We start from the raw sequence: 14,593 nt of genomic DNA on the forward strand, positions 1-14,593 counted from the left end.
AATAAAGAGGTTTGCAAAGTATGAACTGAATTTAGGGTGTATCAACATCAAATGTTGCTGTAGAGAGACGATGGTGGCATTCCAACATGAGTGCAACAGTGAAGGTCTGATGTTTTGAGGAGAAATTGAACTCAGTCAGATGGAACATGTATGTTTTCCCCCACAATTTCTTGTACAAATCGTGGGACTTCTGCATCTAAAGGGTCGCTAATACCGGCACTATGCATAACGACAGATCTAATAAAAAATTCCTTTTTAAGGAATAAAGAACACTACAACCTGAAGTAGAACACTACAATGAATGAATGTGAAAACAATAAGCATTAGGAAAGATATAGGCAATGGATCTGAGGTGTAGAGTTGAGAACATAGGTGTTGAGCTCTGACACTGTTACTGTTTCTATTTTATCAGCACCACCATATTTCATCGAACTTGTGGAAGAGGCAGGCATAGCCCGCTGCGGAAGCAGTATAAGCTGCCGCTTACGGGCCCATACATAATTCTCGTTTTTCCTTTAAGGTACTGTTTCATCAATTTTTTTACACAGCTAAAGTCCAAATTTTGAGTAGGGCCCATGAAACATATTGACCGGCGCTGGGAAGAGGCTAAGTCACCATTACCAAAGCTACAAAAAACAGTCGTATTTGTCTACATTGTGGGTTTTCAAGCAAAAAAATCAAGAACAAATTGTTAAAGCTAGAGCAAACTACCTGGCTATGAAGGTGTCACTGTCACTTGTTTCTTTGTCATAGTAAGTATATATGTGTGCCAGAAATTGCATTTAGGAAAATCCAGCCTGCAAGTTGTAGGAGATCAATGAAAGGTTACCTCCCATGAACTTGAGGTTATTACTGGTAGCGGCATCACCTCAGGCTCCACATCCAAGGCCAATAACTTCTGGTTAAGATGGTTGGCTTGAGCGTAAAAAAACACTCAGATAGCAAACACTGAGATGTAATGAAACAGGAGAAGAATCAATCTCAAAATCATTATTGTAGATTTATAAAAAAACTCAAATACCAAATTGCAAAGCTTCTTTATAACTTAGATTCTTCAATCTTGTTTTTTAGATCTTGAGGAAAAAATTACAGATGACTCAAGCCTTCATGATGGTCATCTTTCTACTCGTGGTGATAGTGAAGAAAGGAGGAAATTCTGGGCACACCAGACACATCAAATCCGGAGACGGAGAACATCGTCCCGGCGGCGAGCCTAGACCGAAATCTCGGAAGCCCGCTAGCATTGATGGTGGCTTGCATCATGGTAGCCTAAAACATAATTCAATTCATAGAAAAACCAAACATCAGGAGGAGAAGAATATAAGGAGAAAACAATAATATAAAAACAATAGTGAACAAACCTGAAGAAGCTCGCGGGAACATTGTTGAATCATGAATAATAAAAATATGGAGAACAGACTTACGTTAACATCCACCAGGAGCATATCAACCCACATGAGTTCCCCACCGCATTTAATGTTCCTGGCCTCCCAGAACCGCAGGAGCCTAGCCTCGATGACGGAGGTACACTTGCCGGACTTCAGATCAGAGAAAAAACCCTGGAGTTAGCCATATCAAAATCTATCAGGATGAATATAAGAGATTCAAAGAGAAGATGAGTTGAAAGGGAGAAATCTCACATATATTTATACAAAAACCACACCGCCTCTCAGCTCGAAGAATGCTTTGAATACACATCGTGGGAGAGCGAATCGATGGGATTAAACACGAACTCTTAACTCGGACTGTTTCAGATGGTGATAGAAAGAGGACACGACATCGAGTCGCCGTCGAAGGATGCAGAGATACAACCTTCGTTTCTTGTCTGAAGCTGATTAGTAGGGCTGGGCATAAAATCCGAAACCCGAAATCCAATCCGAATCCGAACCGAAAAAACCTATCCGTACCCGATCCGAAATGTAAAAAATACTTCAATGGATCTTATAGGGTGTTACTAAACATATCCGAACCCGGAGTGTTATTAACCGAACCCGAACGGGCAACCCGAAAATCTGAAAAGCACGAAAACCCGAAAAAATATCCGAGGAAACCAATCCGAATGTTCAAATTAATACATAATATAAATATTTGATATAAATATGTACTTCAAATATTTAATTTCATATTTATTTGGATATGATATATAACAATAAGTATTGAAAAATTAAATAAATACCTTAAATACTCTATTATATGCAAAGAAAAATATATTTCTTATGTTATACTTTTAAATTTTAGATTTTACTTTGTATATATCCGAACCGATCCGATATAAGCCGAATCCGAATGATATGTGGTTACTTCGGATATATCCGAACCGATCCAAAACCGAAGTGTTATATCCGAATCCGATCTGTACCTGTAAATTTACTAGAATGGGACCTAGGAGGTGTTACAAAATGGAACCGAAATCCAAGAAACCCGAACGGGTACCCGAACGCCCATGCCTACTGATTAGGGTTAGTGGCGTCTTCTGTTCTCTCGGGGCGGATACGGAACTAAACTCGACAGTCCAAAGCCTAGATACAGAACACCCAAAGAAAGCCCACTATGCTGAAGAATAAATGAAACGGCGCGTTTTGTGTGGATGGACCCGTGGCGGCTTCAGGACGCACGACTTTCATATGTGGAGGCTGATGTGGAAGGCTGTGACAGAAGCAATTGTACTCTTTATATATAAAGACTAGGGCAAGTCTGCACTTCGCGCAGATTTGTCTACAAAAAGATACAAGTTTGTTTGTAAGTGTATTTGGAAATTACAATAATGTTTAGATTATGATAATTTATATATTCAAAATTTTAATTATACAAATAATCCCTTAAGATTGTTTGAATATTTTTTTTTTTGTTATTTACAGGATTGAAACATATTTTATTCACAATATTATATATTAGTTAAATTTTATAAATTTGAATTTAGGTATTTTATTAGGATTTGATATATTTTGTGTGTGCTGAATCGATATGATAGAATACTAAATTTTTATATGTAATTCAATAAAATAACACAAAATGTTAAAATGTAAAATAAAATTATAGATGAAATCATTTTATAGTAAAATAACAAATAAATTGCTTTGTTTCTGTTTATATAAAATTTTATATAGTCTTTTAATTCATGATGAATAAAACTATTTATTTATATAAAAGTTTTTTAATATTATTTTATAATTTATTAAGTTATATTATATTCTATACTTATTTAACTTGGATTGGAGTTGATTGACGGTATCATCGAATTTGTTTAATAAAACTATTTTCAAATTGAACCTAAGATATAATCGAGTCTGAATCAAAACCAAATTGGTTTGGGATAAGCTGGTTCGATTTGGGTATTGATCTCAAAGCTATGTGTGTGAATGAGACTCTATTAAATTAAAGTAAAAATGTATTTCTTTATATGTACTGCATCGCTGGATGCTCCATAGGCTTGTCCCTGGTTCGTACTCTGAAGTTTGATCAGTCTGAAAACCACTAGGCTAATACTATTCTTTTTCTTTCTCACGACCAAGAGAGGTAAGACTTCACACCTATTTGGTCCGATCTTTGCTCTATCTTGAATCTCACTCCAAGGTTTGAATTTCTCCGCAAGTTCGATAGTTCTTAATAAACCAAAAACCAATCGATGCCGCGCCTTCATTGACACTTATCTTCTTGACGGTTGCGTCCCTGTTGTTACCTTACCCCAGCTTCTGAAGGCGAAAACTGAAGCTATCATGATCAGGCTTGCCACTGAATCAACAATAATAGGTGGATATAAGCTGAAATAATCCTGCCTGGTTGATGCAGATTAGGTGGTAGTGGATGGCTAAAAGCTCATAAGTAAATATCAAGAGTGTAACAAACTTAAAGTATATCTCTCATTAATTAATGAATGAATGTACATGTGAGTATATATATACATGTATGTACACGTGTATTATGTACACTTTTCTATATCTAATAGTAAACATAAGCTCATCAAGACATTTTATGGAACACATTAATTTCTTAGCTTTTTACTTGGTGTGAAAGCTCTGATCTTTTTTCTTTCTTTTTTTTCTTCACATGGGTTTCAGTTTCATCCTTAATCCCAAAACCATCGAGTCAAAGAACAGAGTCTCACTCAGTGCTTACAACTTGAGAAAAAGGAATGGAAGATCAACAATTGTGAAGGCAGCTGCTTCTAGAGTAGACGGAGCTGAGCCCAAGAGCAATGAGGAACCACCTAAGACTGTTGTCGCTGCTGTCCCAAGAAACCCACTGGAATCAAAAGAAGCTAAAGAGAAGCTTCTCCTGGAACAGAGGATGAAGATGAAGCTGGCCAATAAGGTTAGGCTACGGAGCAAACCACAAAAACTTTAGCATATTGTGTCTTGCTTTAGCATATTGATCATGCTCTGCAGAGACAGAAATATGTTCACGACATGAACACAACAACTTTGGGATCCAGACAAAAGCTCTCTAGTACAAAAAAAGACACGGTTCGATTTTGATGTTGTTTCTATGCTCTTCTGCTCCTAAACCTCAGCGAGTATATTCGCCACTTGTAGAGACCGATCCCAAAAGCAAGAGTGTTTCTAGTTCCCGTATACCTTATACAATCTAACAACTTTACTACAAAAATCACATTTTTTATTAGTTCTCAGTATTCGATGGTTATATGATATATGGGATGTGACGTAAGCGCCAAGAAAGTAACGTGAGCATCAAAAACGATGTCGTTACCTCGAAACATTGATTAAACCGGTTTAGATACAATGGTTATCTGTGGAAAGTGAGCGCCAAGAAAGTATTAATTCTTCTTAAATAGTGTATATTTAGAGAAGCATCACGTTTTCCTTATATTTCCTCTAATCAGATCACCAATTAAAGCCGAATATACACCATAGTTACTGACATAATTAGTATATATACACATCATGATTCTCTGTATTAATTGTGAATCTCATGACTGCTGTATAAATACTTAGCCTTTGTTAACGGAATAGCACAACACTTTTCCTCATTTTATCAGAAATGGAGAGGACAATTTCTTATGTATTATTCGTCAGCTTCTTTATCATGTCTGCGTTAGGTATATTACGTCTTCTATTTTTCGTTTTCTTTTTTGGGGTATAATATACCTTATACAATTTTACAAGTTCTCACTATGATTCAGTTAACATATTTAATATCTTATACGCTTTTTGTTCTTGTAATGTCTAATCATTCTTGCACAATTTATGCTTTGTCTATTTTTATACAAATATTTATGCTTTGTCTGTATGTGTTATTACAGTTATGATTGAGGCACAAGGGAATTTGTGCAGAGATGGTCTAGGCACTTGTGAGGACTGCGACCAGAAATGTAAAACTAAGCACGGACCATCAAGCGAAAGCAGCTGCGACCGTAGTGTTGGAGTGGCATTATGCACGTGCTTTTACCAATGTACTCCTCCTACACCTCCGTCGCCGCCGACACCGCCCACTTGCAACAGTGGAACTACTCTATGCACTGAACAGTGTTCGGACAATTGCTGTGACACGAACTGCGCAAAGCTGCATGCCGGTGGACATGGAATTTGTAATTCCATTGGTAATACTCGTCTTTGTTTGTGTCAGTACCCTTGCTAGAACCGATTAATTAAGAATCGATATGTATTATGTTTCCTTAATTAATTTATTGTTTCCTTCCGAAATTAACAAATTAATAAAATATGCATTAAATTTTTTTAAAGGCTTTAATTTCTTTTGTGTCAAATGAATGAAGTGAAAAAGGAAATTCATTTTCGAACCAAAAATAATAATATTTATAAAGAAAGATAGAACATACATATTCTTCACAAAATTTGGAAAGAAAAACATAAATAACAAAAATTCTTCTTTATTTTTGTTATTTTATTCTTTTCTGATCTTACTTTTCATTCTTATTGTTTTAATGGTCATTAGTTAAAACCAAATAATTATCTTCATTAATAATAATAACAGTAGAAAAGTCATTATTTAGAAATAGAGAAAATAATTGATATGCATTATCCAGTGGGATTAAAAGATTTGGCCATTTAACAAAACGACAATGAATTAACTTTGTTGCGACAATTTCCTCGGACACACCAAGTTGTTTTTTTTTGACGACCTAAGAGCAAGATCAACCCATATACTCATATGTGTATCTTAATCATTATTTAACTAATTAAAAGCAATTAAGAAACACACTTAAGAGACATTATGTTTTTTGGTCTCCAATGGTAGTATCTTATTTAGAGGTTCTTAATTTATAAAATATTAATTAATTTTTTATAAAATAAAATTTTATTTAATAATTATTACATTATTGAACAAGAACATTTTAAACATAGAACATTAAAAAAAACATAAAAACAACGATTACTAAAATAAACGAGAAAAAAAAAATCAAACTCAGTTGTTGTCTTCATCACGTCCAAATTTACGCCATATATGTTCAACCAAATCAGCTTTCAGTTGTTGATGCATCTGTCTATCACGAATTCTAGTTCGAGCACTCATCATATTTGCGATATTTGAAGGCATATCTGTAGAATACGTGAGATCGACATGTGAACTTCCGTTGTCTTCAGCTTCTTGGAACTCTGAAACGTCTAACAGAGTGTATCCATCTCGTTCGTCCTCGACGATCATATTATGGAGTATGATACAAGCTCTCATAATCTTCCCTATTTTGGCTTTATCCCAAAAAAGTGCCGGATTTTTAACAATGGCAAAGCGGGCTTGCAGGACTCCAAAAGCACGCTCGACATCTTTTCGAACAGCTTCTTGACGTTGAGCAAATAAAACCGCTTTTGGGCCTTGTGGTAATGAAATTGATTGGATAAAAGTTGCCCATTTTGGATAGATGCCATCAGTGAGATAGTAAGCCAAATGATACTCTCTTCCGTTGACAGAGTATGTGACTTGCGGAGCTTGACCATTTATTATGTCATCAAAAACAGGTGAGCGATCAAGAACATTGATATCATTTAAAGTACCTGGAGGTCCAAAAAACGCATGCCATATCCAGAGATCATATGAAGCAACCGCCTCTAAAACAATTGTTGGTTTACCCGAACCCCGAGTATATTGCCCTTTCCAAGCGGTGGGACAATTCTTCCACTCCCAATGCATACAATCGATGCTTCCTACCATCCCGGGAAATCCACGATATTCACCAATATCAAGTAAACGTTGAAGATCAGCAGGTGTTGGTCTTCTCAGGTATTCTCCACCGAATAAAGAAATTATTCCGTCCACAAAATGTTCCAAACACGACCGAGCTGTAGTTGAACCGAGGCGGAGGTATTCGTCGACCGCATCAGCCGCATTCCCATATGCCAAGATACGAATGGCTGCTGTACACTTCTGAAGTGGAGAGAGACTAACCCTTCCGAGAGCATCCTTTTTTGGTTGAAAAAATGGAACTTCATTAGAGAGTCGCTGAACAATATGCATGAATAAATGTTTGTTCATTCGAAATCGTCGTCGGAATAGATTTGGAGGATATGTTGGAGTGTCGCTGAAATAATCATTCCATAAACGTAAATCGCCTTCTTCGCGATTTCTTTCGATGTAAGCTCGTTGTTTTCTTCGTTTTTTCTCTTTTTCTTGATCACCATAGGCATTGGAGAATTTGTCGAAAGCTTGATCAAAATATTGATCAAATGCTTGATCAAAATATTGATCAAAAGCATCATCCATTGATCCATCAAATGTGTTGTGAGAAGACGATGCCATTTTTTATTTTTATTTTTGGCTTGATCTTCTTTGAATGGTGAGGTGAGAAGGAGATAATACGTTTGGCGTATTGATCAAATATTTTGGTGAGAAGGAGAGAATGCGATTGAGAGATTACGGTGAGAAGGAGAGAATGAGATGGAGAGATTATGGTGAGAAGGAGAGAATGAGATTGGGTAATATTTTGAATGGTGAGAAGGAGAGAACCGTGAGGTGAAGAGAATGAGATTGGCTACTAGAGTTTCTGTGATATTTCAAATGTGAGATGAAGAGAATGTGATTGTGTGATTCTTCATAATCGAACAACAACACCGAAAGAGAGGTAGCCGTCGAGAGAGAGAAACAAGAGAAAGAGTCGACAGAGACACCGAAAGAGAGGTAGCCGCCGAGAGAAAGCGAGAGCAACCAACAGAGAGAGAGAAACCAGACAACCGCCGACGAGAGGAGAAGTCGCCGTCGGTGTAGAGAATCACCGTCTTGAGAGAGAATCGACAGAAGGACAGAAGAGAGAACGAGAGAAGAGAGACGGAGAGGAGAGAGGCGAGACCGCTTCAACTTCTCCTCTGGCCACTCACGCTTTGACAGATGTCCATCTGTATACGCTTCTTCTAACTCCTAATTAGGAGGCGTATATTGCTTTAATCTATTTTTCTCATTTAATTTTAATCCCAATTTACTTAAGATACACCAATAAGAGACAGCGTTAAACCTGCTCTAAGTTGTTTTGTTTGGATGACCATATTTAATGGTATTTTATTTTCCTTCTAATTACTATTTATAGAGTAAAAAGTGTTTTCAATGGTGTGTTACATCTTCCATTAAATAAAGAAATATGAACAGTAATTATACGTTAAATGTAGAATAATAACACATCTGCTTGATTTACTTTCAGAGAATTTTTTTTCCTTACAAAACAACCTCTTATTTTATACTTGGGTCTGCCCGCCCTGCGGGTGAGAAATTATAGTAAAATTTATTTTATATTAATTTATGAAGTATTTAAAAACTACTATAGATTAAAAATACTATAAATAAAAATAACAATGAAAGAATTATGAGATCATTATAATAAATATTTTTGTTTTGAATTATAATGACAATAACCTTCACCGTTCTTTGATAAATAGCATTATATTTTTAATATTTATTTGAGTTTCAATGTTTAGTTTTATAATATTCTTCATTAGACTAATTTATTAAATGATTTTTTTTTTTTGCAAATATGACTCAATACTTCAAGGGAACATTTGCTAAAACCAACCCAAATATTTAATTCAAATGTAATAGTGTACTCTACTTTCAGTCAAATGCAAAACCAACCTAAAAGAGTAGTGAAAGTACTATTTAACCCTTATGACCAAACAAAAAACAGAAATGTATTTTACGTTTCTATCCTTTGGAAGTCTACACGTAATAAAAGAAGTCTACATATATATAGACTTCATACGAAGTCTACCTTATAGACTTATTTTGTAGTCTACACTCTAATTTGATCTAATAATTTAATTTTGAAAATGTATAAAAATAATTATTGTGATATTTTTAACTAATCATCAATATAATGGATAATATGAAGTAAATAAATTAAAATTTCATATAATCAAACAATTTTGAAGAATATATACTAATTTGGTTATCATGTGTTAGACTATGTTCATAGTTTAGAAACAAAAGGTTCTAACATGTTATGTCTTTTAGTAGTTGATTTCATAGGGTTAGATTTTAGATTTTGTTTTTTTTTGGTTTTATTAACTTAAATCTTCATATTAATGTTTAGTAGTTTATATTTTGTATAAATGAGACTTTTTGATTATCAAGCAAAACATTTAGGGCTTGAGATTTGTGGTTTAGGGTTTCGTAGACCTACAATAAAGTCTATTTATCTGAAGACGTCTTTTTCAGTCTATATTTTTCAATTTGTTTTACAAAAAATCATTATATTTAAATTAAGTTAAGTTCCTTACGAATAAAAAAGTGAAATCATATACAATAACTATTAAAAAATAAAGAAATAAATTTAATAAATCATATTTTAAAATTATTAAAATAATAAAGAATAAACAACAATAATTAAATTATTATAGTAGACTTCCAAAAAGGTCTACTAAGTTATAGTAAGATCTACTCCAAAATTTTAATTTTAGTAGATTTCAAACGAAGTCTACAGTATCGTAAATTTTAACCTAGTTACATTTTTTTCTCCCTATATAAACAAAATTTATACAGTCTCTCTCTAAAGTGGCTGCACAAGTTTTTAAAACTCTCTCCCTTCTCTCTAAAACTCTCTCTCTTCTCTCTAAAATTCTCTCAATTGTTTCTAAAACTCTCTCATTATCTTCTTTCTCTCTAAAATTTTCTCAAGTCTTTCTCACAATATTATCTTGTCATTTTAGATATTATGATTCATGGTTTTCATCTTCTCCTTTAAAAAATGTAAGTTTTAGATCTATAGATTTTAAATGTGTATTTTTATGTTATTTATTTCTCACAATATTATCTTTTTTTGGTAGGTATTATCACTCATGGATTTCATCTTCTCCTCTAAAAGTATAAGTTTTAGATTAATAGATTTTAAATATGTATTTACATGTTTATATTCAAATAAATTTATAGATCAAGCTCTCTACATTAATTTGCTACTAGTTTACCTTATAAATTCTATTATGTAAAGTATTTTCAGATTTAAAATTATTTTCACATTTCAAAATATATAGATTTTTTCAGATCTGAAAGTTATCAGACAGTGTAGACTTCTAAAGAAGTTTACTAAAGCTTGCAGACTTCATATGAAGTTTACTAAACCACAAAGTTTAAGCAGACTTAATTGGAAGTCTACAAAAATATGACTTTAATTTTTTTTCTATGTTTTTAATAATTTTATCTTATTTTGCAGGTATTTTCTTCCATAGTTGTTCTCTTCTCCTCCTAGAAATGTAAGGTTTACATCTATAGATTTAAAATATGTGTTCTAGTATTTATATTCAAATAAAGTTACATATTAAAATTCATATCAATATGTCTTTAATTTATAACTATTTTGTCTATTAAATTATATTTTTAAAACTTTTTTAGATTTAAACTTATTTCATATTTTTAATGTATTTATTTTTCAGAACTATTTTTTTTTTGATAGAGTAGACTTCATTTGAAATCTACTTAAAACTTACGGCTGGTAGACTTCAAAAATGAAGTCTACTAGCCTTGACTTTTAAGCATATTTCATTAGAAGTTTACTCAAATCTGATTTTAATTTTTATCTTATTTTTTATAATTTTATTTTATTTTACAGGTATTCTCTTCCAATGTTTTCAAATCATCTTCCCAAAAATGCAAGCTTTCCCTATATTCATTATAAGATATTTTGTGTTTATAATGAACTAAATTTATAGATTCATACATTATCTTTTTGCTTTGTTACAAGGATGACAAAAAATCATTTTTGAAATATTTTCCAGAACAAAGTATTTTCAAATTTTCTAAAGGCACACTTTTAGATATGAAAATTTTCCATTAGTGTAGACTTCAACTAAAATCTACTAAACAATAACTTTACGTAGACTTAATAAAAAGTCTACTAAAATATGATTTCATTTTTTATCTTATGTTTTTCTCATAACTCTATCTTATTTTGCAGGTACTTTTTCCAAGACTTTATTTGAGGCATCAAGATTATGAAAAATCAAACATACTCAAGAATATTTTTTATTATATTGCTCTGTAATAATTTTCATAATAAAATATTAATTTTTAAATAATTTTTTAATGCATAATCTATAAACATTGTATTCATTTTTAGTTGTTTTCACTTGTATGATATTATTAATTTTTTGTTAGATATCAATTTTTTCACAAGATCTAACCAACCAAACAAGTAAAATCACCATAAGCTAAAATAATAACTAACACACATGTGAGAAGAAGAAAATCTATACAAAATTTTCCCAAAAAGTTTCAAGAGTAACACTAATCAAAACAATTTGCAATAAGTATCAAGTGTATAATTATAATACATTAAATTGTGAAATTCATCCAAGACCATTAAAATATTATTAACATACACTGTAAAATAATTAAATCATGAAAAAATATGATGAATAATACACAAATACACTTTTAATAGAATTTACGACGTAGACTTCAACGGCAGTCTACATTTGTAGATTTACAAAAACGTCTACACTTATTATCTAACATATAGTTAATCCAAAAAATTCTAGTGTATTTGGCGCATGCCTGATACACAAAGGCGTACAAAGTGTGTCTTAGATAACTCGATCAAGTTCCGTACTTGTCGATTATTCGTGACAGGTATAAGAGGAGTATTTGCCTATTCGGAGTCATTTGTTTTAAATGATGTTTGGTAAGGAATATGTTAGCACCATCTTCTCAATTTTGTTGTCCAGATCATAATCTTCTTGTGTCATTTCAAAAAGTTTACCATGTATACAGCCATCATGCATAAGGAACATTCTTCAACTTTTCCGATTCTTCATCCTTTTCGAATATTTTGTCACCCAAAATGTCTTTGGCCCATGCTTCACACTCGCTCTAAGTTTCCAACCACATCCTCGAACACGACACTTAGCCACATACAGAGTTTTCGTTGTCTTACATGCTGAGAATGTAAATTTATATTCCACAGCCACCGACTTCAGCTTTGAAACAAGCTCAGCCTTACTAGCAAAACTATAAACGAAGACTTACAAATTCGTCTACAATTATTAGCTAACAACATTGTCAAATCAAATGAATTATACATTCATAATTATAAAAAAAATTCTTTTCAAAATCACTCAAACCCATTAGGATTAACTAACACACACTGTCAAACAAAAAAAACTAGAAAAAATTTAATGAATAATACACAAATTCACATTTTTATAGATTTTTCTATGCAGACTTAATATTCAGTCTCTGAAGATGTAGACGTTCTTTTCAGTTTACAGACGTAGACTGTCAAATAGGTCTACTCTTTGGGTTAGTTTTTGCAATTGACCATTTTACGGGTTGCTTTCTATAAATGAATAAAAGTTGTGATTTTGTACATGTAGACTTTCATTTCAGTCTACAATTTAAAAATGTTACTTTTTGCAATTGACCAGAATTCATCCAAGATTTGACTTTCAGAGTTTTCAAGTCTACAATATGGGTTTAATTATGACATGTCTTACCACAATTATGACATAAAATTAAAATAGAAAATAATAAATATATAGTAGTAACCATAAAAAAATTATAAGCAACCTAAATTAAATCTTAGATAAAATTTATCATAAACTTATACACTCAACAAATTAATAAAAAATAAATAAAATATTTATTTATTTTAATAGTAATTTATATATTTTAATGTTTCTAAAGAGAACATCAATCTATGGTAAAATTGTAATAAGATATTGTGTCACTACCATATTTTTATAAATAATATTATATTACTTTCGGCAGTTATTACATGATGTTAAGATTATTGTAACATGACCAATTTATTATAGATATTTACATTTTGATAAGATTTTTAGACATTTAATAATCTTTTTAAAATATCAAAGATAAGTAAAGCTATATCTAATCAAGTTTGTAAACTATTGAATTGTATTTAAAATTTAATTGTGATAAAATAATTTAATGTAGTGATCATTAGCATTCAGGTATCTTTTATAAGTTAAATATGTTTTACTAAAACCGACAAATAAATTTTTATTCTTAAAAAATAAGTAAAATAGTATAAAAATTATTATTTCAAAAAACGAAAATTATTTTTTAAAATACAATAATTTAAATACAATGAAATTATAAAATTAAAATAGATAAAAAATTACAAATGATTATTTTATACTTTTAAAAATTAATGTAATAAAAATATTTTCTGAACAAAAAAATAAAAGTTATTATTTTTCGCATGGTACAAGAAACCATCTAGTATATTATTTATAATTTGATATACATAAATTGGATCATCATTGTTGTAAATTAAAATTGTTATTTTATTAATTGTTGATTATTTTATACTTATGTGATTCAGTAACTATAAATAAAATTATTACTATCCTTTCTAATGTTAAATTTATAGCTATGTGATGTATTATAGTTGCTAAAAGGATTTTTAGTAATTAAACCCCTCAACTAAAGATGAATCGTAAAAAAAACCCTCAACTAAAAATCCTGTGAAATAAACCCTCAACTTTAGTTCCGTTAACATATGTTACCTTCCGTCTAAAAAACTGTGACGGAGGGTGAAATATGTTAACGGTTTATAAGTTGAGGGTTTATAATGTTAAAAACTTAGTTGAGGGTTTTTTTTACGATTCAAAAATAGTTGAGGGGTTTTATCACTAAAAGTCATTAAAGGGTTTTTAAGTTATTTATTATCCATTTATACATTGTTTTAGATTGATTTGTAAGCCTTTAAAACTAATTTATATTTTAATACATTAATCTATTATAAAATTAATTTATACATCTTAAATTAATAATTTTCAACATGATTTACAACTTATTATAACTTCAAAATATTAAATTATTTGATATTTGGTAATAGTGATATAAAAAAAATTGTGTGTTTATAACGTCATTGTCAAATATCAAATAATTGAAAGTTTCTAAGTTATATTAAGTCTTAAGTAGTGTCGAGGATAATTCATCCATGAAGTCAATCTTTCTATTTGGAGTATGACGTACTTTTTCTTATTTTTATGATTTTCGTCATCAGGTTCATACTTTCCTATTTTTCTATATTGTTCTTGATTTATTGTATTACTTTATGTTTCAAATCTATTATTGATCAAGAAAATAAAATTATAACGTAGTTATTCAGAAATCAATGAGAATAAAAATAATCATGCATTATTTTGGAGGGGGGAGAAGTATGAGCCGGATGACAGAA

The 14,593-nt window shown here is 31.3% G+C and overlaps 1 protein-coding gene and 1 long non-coding RNA gene across 5 annotated transcripts; both read right to left on the reverse strand.

Moving 5' to 3' along the window:
* Positions 1-222: 222 nt before the first annotated feature.
* On the reverse strand, positions 223-5,239 carry LOC103829126. Of its 4 annotated transcripts, none has more exons than XR_004449495.1 (5): positions 1,641-5,239; positions 1,425-1,559; positions 830-1,269; positions 712-797; positions 223-626 (listed from the first exon to the last, which is right to left on the reverse strand). It is a non-coding gene; the product is annotated as an uncharacterized LOC103829126 (long non-coding RNA). The 4 variants fall into 4 exon arrangements; XR_625451.3 differs by having other exon boundaries at positions 712-948; positions 1,022-1,269; positions 1,641-5,236; XR_625452.3 differs by having other exon boundaries at positions 712-1,269; positions 1,425-1,538.
* Positions 5,240-5,590: 351 nt separating this feature from the next.
* Positions 5,591-9,401, reverse strand: LOC103829799 (putative nuclease HARBI1). Its single transcript, XM_009105499.3, has one exon. It carries the CDS (start codon positions 7,708-7,710, stop codon positions 6,382-6,384), a length of 1,329 nt encoding a protein of 442 aa, XP_009103747.2. The 5' UTR covers positions 7,711-9,401; the 3' UTR covers positions 5,591-6,381.
* Positions 9,402-14,593: the final 5,192 nt, after the last annotated feature.

Source organism: Brassica rapa, chromosome A07, assembly GCF_000309985.2.
Source record: "Brassica rapa cultivar Chiifu-401-42 chromosome A07, CAAS_Brap_v3.01, whole genome shotgun sequence".
In the NCBI taxonomy this organism is placed as follows: Eukaryota; Viridiplantae; Streptophyta; class Magnoliopsida; order Brassicales; family Brassicaceae; genus Brassica; species Brassica rapa.